General features: G+C 44.7%; 1 protein-coding gene across 3 annotated transcripts in view; it reads left to right on the forward strand.

The window, feature by feature from the left end:
* slc37a1 (solute carrier family 37 member 1) overlaps positions 1-17,979 on the forward strand; it is a 161,241-nt gene that overhangs the window by 78,577 nt on the left and 64,685 nt on the right. For all 3 annotated transcript variants that reach the window (XM_070893262.1, XM_070893263.1, XM_070893264.1), the window contains exons 7-10: positions 4,149-4,284; positions 7,751-7,827; positions 7,930-8,096; positions 14,278-14,315. In XM_070893262.1, the coding sequence (XP_070749363.1) occupies positions 4,149-4,284; positions 7,751-7,827; positions 7,930-8,096; positions 14,278-14,315 (418 nt within the window). The remainder of the gene's footprint in view (positions 1-4,148; positions 4,285-7,750; positions 7,828-7,929; positions 8,097-14,277; positions 14,316-17,979) is intronic.

The following is a 17,979-nucleotide window of genomic DNA, read 5'->3' on the forward strand; positions in this document are numbered from 1 at the left end:
ATTCCATCTGCCAAACCTTCGCCCATTCGCTTAACCTATCAAATCTCTTTGCAGCCTCTCTGTCCTCTACATAACCCGCTTTCCCACTAATCTTAGTGTCATCTGCAAATTTTGTTACACTACACTCTGTCCCCTCTTCCAGGTCATCTATGTATATTGTAAGCAGTTGTGGTCCCAGCACCGATCCCTGTGGCACACCACTAACCACCGATTTCCAACCCGAAAAGGACCCATTTATCCCGACTCTGCTTTCTGTTCGCCAGCCAATTCTCTATCCATGCTAATACATTTCCTCTGACTCCGCGTACCTTTATCTTCTGCAGTAACCTTTTGTGTGGCACCTTATCGAATGCCTTTTGGAAATCTAAATATACCACATCCATCGGTACACCTCTATCCACCATGCTCGTTATATCCTCAAAGAATTCTAGTAAATTAGTTAAACATGATTTTCCCCGTCATGAATCCATGCTGCGTCTGCTTGATTGCACTATTCCGATCTAGATGCCCCGCTATTTCTTCCTTAATGATAGTTTCAAGCATTTTTCCCACTACAGATGTTAAACTAACCGGCCTATAGTTACCTGCCTTTTGTCTGCCCCCTTTTTTAAACAGAGGTGTTACATTAGCTGCTTTCCAATCCGCTGGTACCTCCCCAGAGTCCAGAGAATTTTGGTAGATTATAACTAATGCATTTGCTATAACTTCCTCCATCTCTTTTAATACCCTGGGATGCATTTCATCAGGACCAGGGGACTTGTCTACCTTGAGTCCCATTAGCCTGTCCAGCACTACCCCCCTAGTGATAGTGATTGTCTCAAGGTCCTCCCTTCCCACATTCCCGTGACCAGCAATTTTTTGCATGGTTTTGTGTCTTCCACTGTGAAGACCGAAGCAAAATAATTGTTTAAGGTCTCAGCCAATTCCACAGTTCCCATTATTAAATCCCCCTTCTCATCTTCTAAGGGACCAACATTTACTTGAGTCACTCGTTTCCGTTTTATATATCTGTAAAAGCTTTTACTATCTGTTTTTATGTTTTGCTATGATATGATTGAGGTTTATAAGATAATGAAGAGAATAGACATTGTTCCAGCTGATCGTTTATTTCAATTAAATAGGTTAGGCAGGACCAGGGGGCACAAATTTAAGTTGTATAAGGCTAGATTGAGGTTAGATGTGGTTCTCTGGAACAAGCTGCCCTCTCACGTGGTGGATGCAGACTCGCTGAATTCCTTCAAGCAAAAGCTGGATTTGGTTCTGGCTGCGGCAGAGATTAACTCTTCATCATCATCATAGGCAGTCCTTCGGAATCGAGGAAGACTTGCTTCCACTCCCAAAGTGAGTTCTTTGATGGCTGTACATTCCGATACGAGAGCCACAGACCCTGTTACAGGTGGGACAGACATTTGTCGAGGGAAGGGGCTGGTTTGCCGCGCGCTCCTTCCGCTGCCTGCGCTTGACCTCTTCAAGCGCAGGCAGCGGATGCACTTTCTCCACCTCGGGCGGTCTTCGGCCAGGGTCTCCCAGGTGTCAGTGGTGATGTCGCACTTTACCAGGGCGGCTTTGAGGGTTCCTTATAATGTTTCCGCTGTCCTCCTTTGGCTCATTTACCATGAAGGAGCTCCGCATAAAGCATTTGTTTAGGGAGTCTCGTATCTGGCATGTGTACTATGTGAGCTGATCGAGTGTGGTCGAGTGTGCTTCAATGGGGATGTTAGCCTGGACGAGGACACTGATGATGGTGCGCCTGTCCTCCCAGGGGATTTGCAGGATCTTGCGGAGACAGCGTTGGTGATAAATCTCCAGCGATTTAAAGTGCCTTCTATATGTCGTCCATGCTTCAGATCCATACAGGAGGGCGGGTATTACTACAGCCTTGTCGACCATGAGCTTGGTGATAGATTTGAGGGCCTGGTCTTCAAATACAGAATGTAGGTATTGCAGGGAATTTAATGGCCAGAATGATCTCCTGGACTACTTTCAATCGCCTAGATGGGTCAGAGAGGAATTTTCCAGATATTTTTCTCCAAATTGGCCTGAGTTGTTTGTTTTTTTGCCTCTCCCAGGAGATCACATGGTTTTGGGTGGGGTGGAGTGTATAAGTTGTGATACACAAAATATCGCAATTGTGTGGGACAGGCTCGATGGGCCAGATGGTCTCTAGCTGTCCGTCATTGTTCGTATTTGTATGACGAACCTCCTTAACTTACCCGAGGAAGTAAAATTGTAAGTGGACTGCGGTGAGCCTTGCGATATGTTGTACCTGAATTTCCATGCATGAAATAAAGCTCCATATGAAAGCTTGTAGTTAAGGTCACAGCTGTGGGTAGCAGGACACATCTGGAATATGAATACGGAATTGGCTGAAGGGTAGAAAGCAACAGGTCTATCAGGGTGGGGGAGATGTACTTAGTGAGGTGCCCCAGGGATGGGTGTTGGCACCACAGCTGTTTCTACCCTTTATTCAGAAATTCAATGCAAACTGGTCACATTTGCAGATGATAAACTAGCAGGAGCAGTGAAATCAGCTTGGGAATGGCAGCCTGAGTTGGACAAAATATGTATGTGGCGATCAATTGCAGATGGAATTCAATGCACACAAATACTGCACATAGGAAGGCAAAATGGGCATCACATGTGCTCCATGGTGTTGGAGCCTCAACATATGCAACCAATGCAGAGCAGCAATCGTCAAAGCCAATAGAAAGCTGAATCACGTGGTCAAAACGTTAGGATACGAGTCGGAGAAAGTCCAGATCAAAGTGCACTGCATTCTGTTCAGATCACACCTTGAATACTGCGTCCAGTTCTGGTCATAAAAACATGGGAGACATTCCCTAATGAAGGCTTGCAGAGATGATCCTTAGTATCAGATGTCTGAGTTATTAGGAAAGACTGGAGAGATTTGGCTTTCCAGCCTCCAAAGGCAGCACCTGAGTGGTTATCTTAGCGAAGTATATAAGACAGATGAGGAATAAGAACATAATAAATAGGAGCAGGAGAAGGACATTTGGCCCCTCGAGCCTGCTCCGCCATTTAATAAGATCATAGCTGATCTGATCATGGACTCAGCTCCACTTCCCGCCCGCTCCCCATAACCCTTTACTCCCTTATCGCTCAAAAATCTGTCCATCTCCACCTTAAATATATTCAATGACCCAGCCTCCACAGCTCTCTGAGGCAGTGAATTCCACAGATTTACAACCCTCTGAGAGAAGAAATTTCTCCTCATCTCAGTTTTTAAATGGGCAACCCCTTATTCTAAGACTATGCCCCTTAGTTTTAGTTTCCCCGATAAGTGGAGATATCCTGTCTGCATCCACCTTGTTGAGCCCTCTCATTATCTTACAATAAGATCACCCCTCATCCTTCTGAACTCCAATGAGTATAGCCCAACGTGCTCAACCTTTCCGAAAAGTCAAGCCCCCTCATCCCCGGAATCAACCTAGTGAACCTTCTCTGAACAGCCTCCAATGCAAATATATCCTTCCTTAAATAATGGAAAAGGTAAGTGTGGATAATTACTTTAAATTAGATTGAGAGTAGAGCATGGAACCACAGGATCAAATGAGGAGCAAGCAATTTGAGGCCGAATACCAGGAAATTCTTCTTCACACAGTGATCAACATTCAGAATTGAGCCCAGAGCAGTGGAGGTGAAAGCACTGGAGTCAGTTCAGAAGCAATTGGATCCTGCAGTTGTGGGGGGCGGGGGAAACTAAAGGGCCACAATGGATGGATGAACGAAGATGGGTCGAATGACCTTCGTCATTAATAATTTTCTTGTGATCCGGAATCTATCCTGTGTTGATCACTCTGTGAAGAAGAACTTATTGAAATCAGTCTTCAATTTTCCTTTCACTAGTTGGAACCAGTGTCCCCTTGTCCTACTCTTGCAATTTATTGTGAAGTAATATTCCTAACTCTTATTCATTTCATCCCGGTTTGTAGATCTTGCTGAGTGCAATATGGCTGCAGCGTTTGCCTACATAGTAACTCAGTTGGTGAAGCACCTGAAGCCATTTGTGAGAGATGTGATGAGGTGCATATAAATGCCTCTTCAACCTTCCCCTTCCACCATCATCCCCACTGCACCACTTTCCTCTCTTCCCTTCATCTTAGAGATTTATTTTCTTCTGTTGGCAGTGGTATATTGGGAGAGCGTTTATCTATTCGGTTGTACCTCACCTTTGGGATGCTGAGCAGTGGTTTATTCACCACACTATTTGGGCTGGGATACTTCTACAACATCCACAGTTTACGGTACTACATAATTATTCAGGTGAGTAGACAAGCCTTCTGTTTAATCTAAGACAAAAGTATTGTGTGTATGTAAGCAGATACAGGATTTGTTTGTTTGCAGTGTATTTTGTGATACTGTACTGTGTTGCCCGGGGGCATAGACACTAAAGGAATGGTGCTCCACCAGCTGATGGCTAGAGGTTTGATGTGGGCTGTCCTCGGGGACTGTACAATCCACACACAGCAATTCACTGACTGTACAATCCACACACAGCAATTCACTGACTGTACAATCCACACACAGCAATTCACTGACTGTACAATCCACACACAGCAATTCACTGACTGTACAATCCACGCACAATTCACTGTACAATCCACGCAGAGCAATTCACTGACTGTACAATCCACGCACAGCAATTCACTGACTGTACAATCCACGCACAGCAATTCACTGATTGTACAATCCACGCACAGCAATTCACTGATTGTACAATCCACGCACAGCAATTCACTGACTGTACAATCCACGCACAGCAATTCACTGTACAATCCACCCACAGCAATTCACTGACTGTACAATCCACGCACAGCAATTCACTGACTGTACAATCCATGCACAGCAATTCACTGACTGTACAATCCATGCACAGCAATTCACTGACTGTACAATCCTCGTACAGCAATTCACTGTACAATCCACCCACAGCAATTCACTGACTGTATAATCCACCCACAGCAATTCACTGACTGTACAATCCACACACAGCAATTCACTGTACAATCCACACACAGCAATTCACTGACTGTACAATCCACACACAGCAATTCACTTACTGTACAATCCACACACACCAATTCATTGATCGCACTATCCAAGCACAGATGCAATGGAACAAAGTGACTGTTCTCACTGAATCATTCTGTTCACACATCCTTGGTCTAGTGTTGGATTCTGCTTTGTGATCCATTACTGTTAAGCTACATATGTAATCTCAGGAGGTTGAATGGTGAAACCTCTGCTACTGGTGTGTCAGTAACTCGATGCTGAATCTCTCACTGCCATCTGTAACGTTGTGGGTTTCACTCCCAGTGCCAAGTGAAATTGGACTGTTTGGATGGGGCATTATACTGAAGAAAAGCTTTCATTTTGCAGCATGTGGGAAAGAACACACAACATTCTCCTGCTGCTCCTTCCAGCTTTGGGCCAAGTGCCTGCAGCTACTCCTGATAGTTACATTAATCAAACCTAAGATGCTTGTTGAGAGAAGAAAGGAGAATTAAGTGAATGTTGTTCCTCGTGCTGTTTCTTTACCCCACATGGTTTGTTACTTTTGCTGGGTTATGTAATGGGTTCGGTGATTAGCCCTGACCACTGGTAAGAAAGTGTAACTTTTCTGGGTCATGAGTTGTGGAATTGAATTGAATAAATATGATAAATTCAGAAAATGCTGGAAATCTCAGCAGGTCAGGCAGCATCTGTGGAGAGGAAGCAGAGTTAACCTTACGGGTCGATGACCCTTCGTCTGGTCATCGACTTGAAACATTAACTCTCTTTCTCTCCACAGATGCTGCCTGACCTGAGATTTCCAGCATTTTCTGTTTTTATTCCAGATTCCAGCATTCGCAGTATTTTGCTTTTATGTAAATGTGATAAATTGTGCACTCACCAGAAAAATCACCAAGAAAGCTGCTGGATTGTCGTAACAACTCACTTAATTCATTAACCTGTCACCCCCTCACACTTGACTTGCAACCACACTATGTGCTTGACTATTAATCTCAACTGAGGTGACCCATTCACCCTCTCAGTTGTATAAGCAATCACAAAAGACGATGACATCCCATCACCTAAACACGAGCCGATTTGCCTCATTTTAACTCGACTGGTCTCTACACTATGGGCACCTCAATGTCTCAATGTAAAAATTGCCTGAGGCTGGCCTGAACAGGACAGGCAGATGGACGTCTCTCATTCCTACTTGGAATTGTTGAATAAAATCAGACTAACTTTGTTCTTTCATTTTCAATTTCGCTCTCTGGCACTCACTTTTGCATTTTACTCTCGCTCTCTTTTCTCTTGCTTTCTGGATCCCCTCTGTCTTCTATCTCCCCTCTTCTCCCCCCCCCACCCTGTCGTCGTCGTTGCTCCTCACCTCCCCCCTCCCGCCCCCATGTCGTCTCATACTTCTCCTTACCCTCTCTATTCCCTTTGTTCCATGCCGCCACCTCCTTTACCTCTTGAGCCAGTCTCTCTCTCCCTCACTTATCTCTCATCCAATCTGCAATCCAGCTTTGGCCACGAGCTGCCTGTTCCGACTAGAGTTCCGAGTAGAGCGCTTGCTTTGGGAGTCTCGTATCTGGCATGCGGACAATGTGTCCTCGCTGCACAGCACTGCCCCCAAGTCATCAAGATCCACGGCGCGGCCCTGGACAACGTGGACCACTCGTTGGATATCTCGGCAGCCTCTTAATCAACAAGAGCAGACATCGTCGACAAGATCCAACACTGCCTCCAGTGCACCAGTGCAACCTTCGGCCTCCTGAGGAAAAGAGTGTTTGAAGATCAGGTCCTCAAATCTGGTCTACAGGGCTATAGTAATACCTGCCCTCCTGTATGGCTCAGAGACATGGACCATTTACAGCAGACATCTCAAGTCGCTGGAGAAATACCACCAACGATGTCTCCGCAAGATCCTACAAATCCCCTGGGAGGATAGACGCACCGACATTAGCGTCCTCGACCAGGCCAACATCCCCAGCATTAAGCACTGACCACACTTGATCAGCTCTGCTGGGCACGCCACATTGTCCGCATGGCGGACACGAAACTCCCAAAGGAAGCGCTCTACTCAGAATTCCGAACTCTAGCCATGGACCACCCTAAGTGGAGGAAGTGCATTCAGGGGGACGCTGAGCACCTCAAGTCTCCTAGCCGAGAGCATGCAGAAATCAAGTGCAGGAAGCGGAAAGAGCTTGCGGCAAACCCAGTCCCACCCTCCCTTTCCCTCAATGACTATCTGTCCCACCTGTGACAGGGACTGTGGTTCTCGTATTGGACTGTTCAGCCACCGAAGGACTCATTTTAAAAGTGGAAGCAAGCTTTCCTCGATTCCGAGGGACTGCCTATGATGATGATGATGATGCTCTCCGCGGGCAATGATCCCAGCCCCCTTCTCCCATTGGTTGCTGTCAGGCTAGACTAGTGAGCCCTTTTGCCTCAAGCTCTTCATTTAAAAATCTAGCTGGGAACAAGAATCAATTCAAAACTCACAAAATATCTACTGAAATATGACCATGGATGCTATTTGTAGCAATGCTGGGAATTGTTGGGAGTGATTATTAAATAGTGAGCAACCCAGGGTATGGATCAGGATCCAAGATTTTCCCAGCTCCTGTTACATCATCGAATATGGTCTGCCGTGCATTCACTCTCACCCCATTACAAATGCACGAATGAAGTGTTGGCACTGATAATCTAACCTTTTGGTTGCTTGGTTTCCCAGGTTGCTAATGGTTTAGTGCAGACAACGGGCTGGCCCAGCGTTGTGACCTGCATTGGGAACTGGTTCGGAAAGGGAAAGTAAGGACCTGTCTAATAACATTTCAGAATACTTATTGTGTGTTTTATTTTTTTGAGAGACTTGAAGCTTATCTCGTGTGTTTTTTTTTGTGCATGTGACAGGAGAGGCCTGATAATGGGGATCTGGAACTCCCACACCTCTGTGGGGAACATTCTGGGCTCTTTGATAGCTGGGTACTGGGTCTCCAACTGTTGGGGAATGTCCTTCGTGGTGCCGGGCATCATTGTTGCACTAATGGGAGGCATTTGTTTCCTCTTCCTCATTGAACGTGAGTATTTGTAAGATCATTTTTAAAGAATTCTATAAACAACTGTTTGTAGACTTCCTACCTCTAGTCACTGTGAAACCATATCAAGATATTGTATCTTAATCCATATATAGCCTACAAAATTCTGGTCTTATTTTGTCTTAAATATCTTGACATTCCAGAGATATTCCTCCTCGGGATGTGGGCGTTGCTGGCAAGGTTGACATTTTTTGCCCGATCTAGTTGCCCTTAACCATCTAAATTCCAGGGAGTACAACCTTAGTTAGTGTAATCTCTCCTCGTAATTTGACCCTTGGAGTCCGGGTATCATTCTGGTAAACCTACGCTGCACTCCCTCCAAGGCCAATATATCCTTGGTGCCAGGGACTGCTCACAGTACACTAGCTATGGTCAAACCAGGCCTTTGTATAGCTGCAGTGTTGGATCTCGTCGTCGATGTCTGCCCTTGCTGATAGGCTCCTGAGGTATGGTCCACGTTGTCCAAGGCCGCACCATGGATTTTGATGAACAGGTTGGTGGAGGATCTTTGTCTTACGGATGTTTAGTGTAAGGCCTCTGCCTTACAGTGGAGGAAGAGCGTCACCGAGAGCATGCAGAGGGCAAGCGCTGGCAGCGGAAGGAACGTGCGGCAAACCAGTCCCACCCACCCTTTCCTTCAACGACTTTCTGTCCCCACCTGTGACACTGACTGTAATTCCCATATTGGACTGTACAGTCACCTAAGGACTCATTTTAAGAGTGGAAGCAAGTCTTCCTCAATTCCGAGGGACTGCCTATGATGATGATGCTGGATTTTTAGTTCAAAAAAAAAAACTGGGCAGCTATCAAATATAATTTCTTCAATTAAGGAAAACAGTGTGATAACTATGACTTCTTATTAGCTGGGAAATTGATGGGATAGAAGGCCGATAAATCTCCGGGGCCTGATAGTCTGCATCCTAGAGTACTTAAGGAAATGGCCCTAGAAATAGTGGATGAATTGGTGATCATTTTCCAACAGTCTATCGACTCTGGATCAGTTCCTATGGACTGGAGGATAGCTAATGTAACACCACTTTTTAAAAAAGGAGGGGGAGAGAAAACGGGTAATTATAGACCGGTTAGCCTGACATCAGTAGTGGGGAAAATGTTGGAATCAATTATTAAAGATGAAATAGCAGCACATTTGGAAAGCAGTGACATGATCAGTTCAAGTCAGCATGGATTACTGAAGCGGAAATCATGCTTGACAAATCTTCTGGAACTTTTTGAGGATGTAACTAGTAGAGTGGACAAGGGAGAACCAGTGGATGTGGTGTATTTATACTTTCGAAAGGCTTTTGACAAGGTCCCACACAAGAGATTGGTGTGCAAAATTAAAGCACATGGTATTGGGGGTAACGTACTGACGTGGATAGAGAACTGGTTGGCAGACAGGAAGTAGAGAGTCGGGATAAACAGGTCCTTTTCAGAATGGCAGGCAGTGACTAGTGGGGTGCCACAGGGCTCAATGTTGGGACCCCAGTTATTTACAATATACATTAATGATTTAGATAGAGGAATTGAGTGTAATATCTCCAAGTTTGCGAATGACACTAAGCTGGGTGGCGGTGTGAGCTGTGAGGAGGATGTTAAGAGGCTGCAGGGTGACTTGGACAGTTTAGGTGAGTGGGCAAATGCATGGCAGATGCAGTATAATGTGGATAAATGTGAGGTTATCCACTTTGGGGCAAAAACACGAAGGCAGAATATTATCTGAATGGCGGCAGATTAGGAAAAGGGGAGGTGCAACGAGACCTGGGTGTCACGGTACATCAGTCATTGAAAGTTGGCATGCAGGTACAGCAAGCGGTGAAGAAGGCAAATGGTATGTTGGCTTTCATAGCTAGGGGATTTGAGTACAGGAGCAGGGAGGTCTTACTGCAGTTGTATAGGGCCTTAGTGAGGCCTCACCTGGAATTTTGTGTTCAGTTTTGGTCTCCTAATCTGAGGAAGGATGTTCTTGCTACTGAGGGAGTGCAGCGAAGGTTCACCAGACTGATTCCCGGGATGGCTGGACTGACAAATGAGGGGAGACTGGATCGACTGGGCCTGTATTCACTGGAGTTTAGAAGGATGAGAGGGGATCCCATAGAAACATATAAAATTCTGACGGGCTGGACAGGAAGAATGTTCCTGATGTTGGGGAAGTCCAGAACCAGGGGACCTAGTCTAAGGATAAGGGGTAGGCCATTTAGGACTGAGATGAGGAGAAACTTCTTCACTCAAAGTTGTTAACCTGTGGAATTCCCTGCCGCAGAGAGTTGTTGATGCCAGTTTATTGGATATATTAAAGAGGGAGTTAGATATGGCCCTTACGTCTAAAGGGATCAAGGGGTATGGAGAGAAAGCAGGAAACATAGAAAATAGGTGCAGGAGTAGGCCATTCGGCCCTTCGAATCTGCACTGCCATTCAATGAGTTCATGCTGAACATGCAACTTCAGTATCCCATTCCTGCTTGCTCGCCATAACCCTTGATCCCCCTAGTAGTAAGGACTACATCTAACTCCTTTTTGAATATATTTAGTGAATTGACCTCAACAACTTCCTGTGGTAGAGAATTCCACAGGTTCACCACTCTCTGAGTGAAGAAGTTTCTCCTCATCTCGGTCCTAAATGGCTTACCCCTTATCCTTAGACTGTGACCTCTGGTTCTGGACTTCCCCAACATTGGGAACATTCTTCCTGCATCTAACCTGTCTAAACCCGTCAGAATTTTAAACGTTTCTATGAGACCCCCTCTCATTTTTCTGAACTCCAGTGAATACAAGCCCAGTTGAGCCAGTCTTTCTTGATATGTCAGTCCCGCCATCCCGGGAATGAGTCTGGTGAACCTTCGCTGCACTCCCTCAATAGCAAGAATGTCCTTCCTCAAGTCAGGAGACCAAAACTGAACACAATACTCCGGGTGTGACCTCACTGCAGTTGTACAGGGCCTTGGTAACACCTCCCTGCCCCTGTACTCAAATCCCCTCGTTATGAAGACCAACATGCCATTTGCTTTCTTAACCGCCTGCTGTACCTGCATGTCAACCTTCAATGACTGATGTACTATGACACCCAGGTCTCGTTGCACCTCCCCTTTTCCTAATCTGTCACCATTCAGATAATAGTCTGCCTCTCTGTTTTCACCACCAAAGTGGATAACCTCACATTTATCCATATTATGTTTCATCTGACGTGCATTTGCCCACTCACCTAATCCATCCAAGTCACTGCAGTCTCATAGCATCCTTCTCGCAGCTCACACTGCCACCCAAATTAGTGTCATCCGCAAATTTGGAGATACTACATTTAATCCCTTCGTCTAAATCATTAATGGACAATGTAAACAGCTGGGGCCCCAGCACAGAACCTTGCGGTACCCCACTAGTCACTGCCTGCCATTCTGAAAAGTACCCATTTACTCCTACTCTTTACTTCCTGTCTGCCAACCAATTCTCAATCGACGTCAGCACCCTACCCCCAATCCCATGTGCTTTAACTTTGCACATTAATCTCTTGTGTGGGACCTTGTCAAAAGCCTTCTGAAAGTCCAAATACACCACATCAACTGGTTCTCCCTTGTCCACTCTACTGGAAACATCCTCAAAAAATTCCAGAAGATTTGTCAAGCATGATTTCCCTTTCACAAATCCATGCTGACTTGGACCTATCATGTCACCTCTTTCCAAATGCGCTGCTATGACATCCTTAATAATTGATTCCATCATTTTACCCACTACCGATGTCAGGCTGACCGGTCTAAAATTCCCTGTTTTCTCTCTCCCTCCTTTTTTAAAAAGTGGGGTTACATTGGATACCATCCACTCCATAGGAACTGATCCAGAGTCTATGGAATGTTGGAAAATGACTGTCAATGCATCCGCTATTTCCAAGGCCACCTCCTTAAGTACTCTGGGATGCAGTCCATCAGACCCTGGGGATTTATCGGCCTTCAATCCCATCAATTTCCCCAGCACAATTTCCTGACTAATAAGGATTTCCCTCAGTTCCTCCTTCTTACTAGACCCTCTGACCCCTTTTATATCCGGAAGGTTGTTTGTGTCCTCCTTAGTGAATACCGAACCAAAGTACTTGTTCAATTGGCCTGCCATTTATTTGTTCCCCGTTATGACTTCCCCTGATTCTGACTGCAGGGGACTTACGTTTGTCTTTACTAACCTTTTTCTCTTTACATATCTATAGAAGCTTTTGCAGTCCCTCTTAGTGTTCCCTGCAAGCTTCCTCTCTTACTCTATTTTCCCTGCCCTAATCAAACCCTTTGTCCTCCTCTGCTGAGTTCTAAATTTCCCCCAGTCCCCGGATTCGCTGCTATTTCTGGGGGAATGATCAGCCATGATCTTATTGAATGGCGGTGCAGGCCCGAAGGGCCGAATGGCCTACTCCTGCACCTATTTTCCATGTTTCTTATAAAGATTTATTCCAATTTATTAACTTAAAATCTCTCCCTAAAGAAAAAGGTCCTTCTCACAACTTGCTTTCCCACCTATCTTTGTATCAGCAATTTGGCTACATTACATCGGTCCCTTCATCCAACACTCTGATATGAGGGAGTTTATTTAATACCTTCTAGAAGACCATATAAATAACATCTATAGACGTTCCCCTGCCATTCCTTTAGTCACCTATTCAAAAAATTCAATCAGGTTTGTCAGGCCTTTACAAAACCATGCTGGCTCTCTGATCAACTGAAAATATTCACGGTGTTCAGTCACTCTATCCTTAATTATAGACTCTAGTAATTTCCCGACAACAGATACTAGACTAACTGGTCTACAATTCCCTGGTTTCCCGCTCACCTTTCTTAAATAGCGGAGTGACATATGCAAGTTTCCAATCTAAAGGAACAGTTCCTGAATCGGGAGAACTTTGGACGATTATAGTTCGGGCATCTGCAATATTCTCACCTGCTTCCTTTAAAACCCTGGGATGGAAACCATATGATCCTAAGGATTTGTCACTCCTTAGTCATTAAGAACATGAGAAATAGGAGCAGGAGTAGGCCACTTGGCCCCTCGAGCCTGCTCCGCTATTCAATAAGATCATGACTGATCTGATCATGGACTCAGCTCCACTTCCCTGCCCACTCCGCATAACTTTTTACTCCCTTATCGCTGAAAAATCTGTATCTCCACCTTCAGTATATTCAATGTCCAGCCTCCACAGCTCTCTGGGGCAGAGAATTCCACAGATTTACAACCCTCTGAGAGAAGAAATTCCTCCTCATCTCAGTTTTCAATGGGCAGCCCCTTTTCTTATTTCATTATATTCTTCATTACTGTTATTTTGCTTATGTTAATTTTGGTGAGTCCCCGACCCTGATTCAATGTTTGTTTCCTTGGGATGTCCAGCTTGCTATCTATCCTCAACATGTCCACTATTTCCCTATTATAATTTACAATGTCACCATTACCAGTTTTAAGGGGGCACATTGCTCCTGGCCACACTCCTTTTCCTAATATAATTATTTAAAAAATGTTGTTGATTTTGATATCCCTTGCAAGTTTTTTTTTATCCTCCCGTTTTGCAGCTGTTACGATCTGTTTTGTCACCTTTTGCTGTTTTCTCCCATCGCCAGGATCTGTGCTAGTTTTTGCATTTTTAAATGCTTTCTCTTTTAGTTTTATGGACCGAATGACCTCTTCCTGTGCTGTAATCGGGATGGTTTTGTTAGTTTTAGCCTGAATATAATGGTTTGATCTTTTGGAGAAGGCAGGAGAATGTGATGGGAATCTCCAGTGCAATGTACTGCAGTTCCGGGTTAATTTTTAATCCCATGGCATGCTATCTCACTCATAGCATATATTAGGGTGAAGGCTTCAGTTCTTGGGAAACGCTGTCAGTTTTCAGCAACTGTCTGCACTGTGAGCACACATAAATGAAAGATTTGAATGACTTGCCATTATAGAGCACCTTTCCCAGCCTTAGACATCGAAAGTGCTTCACTGCCAATGAAGTTCTTCGGAAGTGTATTCACTGTTGCAATTTTGGAAACGCGGTAGTCTATATGCTCACAGCAATCTCTCACTTGGACCTCTGCCTCATCTTCTCTTAACCTTAAGCCAGCACATATGCTTCCTTTCCACACTTATTCTCATGTTGACAAGCATTCTGAGTCCACATCTTCTTGCATTAACTTAGCTTTTCTCTTTTCTTTAGATCCACAAGATGTAAAATGCACGCTAACCCGAGCCCAGGTGTATATTTCTTGAAAATTGATACTTGATGTTAGAAGTGAGCCTGTTTCACAATTTGCAACAGCCTTTATTCAGTGGGTTACTGCAAGAACTTCTGACTGATTAATGACTGGGTTATGCGTGGGACGTTGAGTCAAAAAGCCCCCGATATTGGAAGATGCTTTCGAAATTTACCCAAATCCCATTTGAAAGTGCTCCGCACGGGTATTAGAACGTGATGATTACTAGTGTGAAAATGGAACAAAATAATGAGATTGTAATATTCAAATATCGAATTCAGATGCCTGGCACCGACTTTTGTGAACGTCTTTATTCAGTAAAACTGTTGGACTCGCATTGCAGCTCTGCTTGGTGTTTTAATAATTTAATTACCCAGAGCTATGTGCTTTTGATTTTAAGTTTTATGACTTTACCCTAACACAGCTACAGTTAAAGGCTAGAGTCTGATTTTATGATGCGATTTATTGCAGTGTTGCCCTTTTTGTGGACAGGCTGCATGCTGTTCCCTCATAGCACCTCTGCTTGCAATATGGCTAGTAGCAAGATAACAGGCATAAAACTGAGCTGTGACCATGACAAAACCGTCCTTATTATTATGGACATCTCCTCACCTTCTCTTGGGGAGTGGAGCAGATCATTTACGATTCTTCCTGAGGCAAGAGTTACTTTTTTCTGAGGGTCTTCTTTCCGTTTCCCCAATTGTGTACTCTTCTGAATCCGTATTGGGAAGCATTAAGTGACTCCAAGCTGGACATTAAACGTTCCATTGACAGCTGATTACAGGTAGACTGGATGCAGCCACAAGTTGAGAGATCAGAGCACCTCATTTTCCCAACAGGACACAAGTTATTCTCTTGTTTTGGCTTCAGTATCTATCCGTGTTGATACGAAATGATATCTAACACAAGTCACAAAATTCCTCCGCCCCTCGTCACAATCCACACCCTTCCAGGAAGCCCTCCATTCCTCGGGATTTCTTGGTTTACCCCGAGGAATGGAGGGGTTCCTGGAAGGATGTTGATTGTAATGAGGGGCGGAGGAATGGCCACCATTTGGATTTATCTCCGTGTGGCTGTCTTTAAGATGGCTGCAATACTCTCCCTCCCCACCCCCAGAGCAGCACCTCACGGGGCAAAATGCAGGGGTTTTATTTGGTGCTATCTGCAAAGGAGCTGCCTGCAGTAGTTTGCATATCACCTTAACCTCGTAGCTCATACTGATAACCAAGCTCTCCGAGATGTACCATCTCATACAAAGCAGATGAAAAATGACAGCTGGTCCCTCGAGCCCCCATCAGTCTGTCCCCCAACCCACCCAGCAGCTACACAATCCCCCCACAAAGGCAACAGAATAACCGTAAGCAAAATTAGGAAAAAAGGGAGAAATTGTTTTACAATCCCGCAGGTGATGGAGCAAGGTCCGAGAGACCATGGTGATTGAGTGACATCACTCCTAATGACCCATCTAACTCAATATGCAGATATTTGAGATTCTACCAGGAACTTGTGCTGAAAATCTGCCCTCATTGCACATGATAGCAAGTTGTTCCAAATATCAAGGGCTCTTTTAACAAGGACCAAGACACACAAGTTTAGGTTATGTAAACCCCTAGTTCTTCACTTATATAAGTTAAACCTGTGTCTCCTGGTCCACAAACTATTTAGCTCAAATAACCTATGCAGTTGCACTGAGTTTTAATGCTTTCATTGTTTTAAAGACCTCAATCAAGTCTCCTTATTGTCTTTACTTTTCTAGAGTGAAAAGCTCTAGCTTTCTCAGCCACAAAACCTGCTGCCCAAAAGGTTTACTAAGATTCTTAAATTAACGGCAGCAAAAAATTGCATAAAAAAAAAGGAAAAATACCGCCCAGCGAGAAAATGGATCTTAGACGATGATTCTTGGCGGTTAAACGCGATCCGGGGCAAAGTGGCCGGTTCTTAATCAAAACTGGCCGTAATTACTCAAATTTAGACCGAGGCTGCAGGGAGGGGGGAAAGCATAAAAATATTTTTTCCAAGAAACAAAAAGTAAAAAAATCAGAAAACATTCTCAAGACCCTTTTTAACATAATCGTTGTAAAAGAATTTTAAAATAATGATGAAAAACTCTTTAACTTCCCTTTCTTTGCAGGATATTTACCAACCGCCCAGCTCCGGCTGCTTTTCTTGGGTGTTTTTTTTGATCGTACCTGCGGGTCACCGCTGAGCCCAAACTTGGGCGGTAGTGGTTTTTTCGGCGGTGCACGCCGGTGGTCCGCTCCCCAACGATATTTCGAAAACGGCGGTGGAACTCTGAGAAATGGAGTGGAAATTTTCTCGGGGGGGGGGGGAGTTTTCCGCCGAAAACGAGCAGCACCGGCGGAATGGGAGTGGGAATTCTAGCCCACTGCTGAGGGCAAAGAAGACAGAAGTAAGCCAATCAGGTTGTCAAGCCTGTTGTGCTATTCAGATCGATCATGATCTATACTTCAAATCCAGTTCTCCACCTTTAATCCATATCATAGAAACATAGAAACATAGAAAATAGGTGCAGGAGTAGGCCATTCGGCCCTTCGAGCCTGCACCACCATTCAATAAGATCATGGCTGATCATTCCCTCAGTACCCCGTTCCTGCTTTCTCTCCATACCCCTTGATCCCTTTAGCCGTAAGGGCCATATCTAACTCTCTTTTGAATATATCTAACGAACTGGCCTCAACAACTTTCTGCGGTAGAGAATTCCACAGGTTCACCACTCTCTGAGTGAAGAAGTTTCTCCTCATCTCGGTCCTAAATGGCTTACCCCTTATCCTTAGACTGTGACCCCTGGTTCTGGACTTCCCCAACATCGGGAACATTCTTCCCGCATCTAACCTGTCCAGTCCCGTCAGAATTTTATATGTTTCTATGAGATCCCCTCTCATTCTTCTGAACTCCAGTGAATATAAGCCCAGTCGATCCAGTCTTTCTTCATATGTCAGTCCTGCCATCCTGGGAGTCAGTCTGGTGAACCTTCGCTGCACTCCCTCAATAGCAAGAACGTCCTTCCTCAGATTAGGAGACCAAAACTGAACACAATACTCCAGGTGAGACCTCACCAAGGCCCTGTACAACTGCAGTAAGACCTCCCTGCTCCAATACTCAAATCCCCTCGCTATGAAGGCCAACATGCCATTTGCCTTTTTCACCGCCTGCTGTACCTGCATGCCCTTTGATACCCTTACCTAACAAATCATCAATTGATCTCAGGCTTGAAAATTTCAATTGACCCCCAGCATCCATAGCTGTTGGGGAGAGAATTCCAGATTTTCACTACTGAGCTTAAAAAAGTAGTTTTTGATTTCGATCCTGAATGATTACGATCGAAATTTAAGATTATGCCCCCGTGTTCTGGATTTCCCCCTTCAGAGGAAATAGTTTCTCCGTATCTATCCTAGCGACTCCTTTAAACATTTTAAAGACCTTGATTAGATCACCCTGAAACAACAATAACACATTTATGTAGCACCTTTAACGAAGCAAAATGTTCCCAGGCGCTTCACAGGAGCATTATCAAACAAGATTTGACACCGAGCCACATAGGAGATATTAGGACAGACTTGGTCAGAGAGGTAGGTTTAAGGAGCGTCTTAAAGAAGGAGAGAAAGTTGGAGAGGTTTAGGGAGGGAATTCCAGAGTTTGGGACC

The sequence above is a fragment of the Pristiophorus japonicus genome, chromosome 11, assembly GCF_044704955.1.
Source record: "Pristiophorus japonicus isolate sPriJap1 chromosome 11, sPriJap1.hap1, whole genome shotgun sequence".
In the NCBI taxonomy this organism is placed as follows: Eukaryota; Metazoa; Chordata; class Chondrichthyes; family Pristiophoridae; genus Pristiophorus; species Pristiophorus japonicus.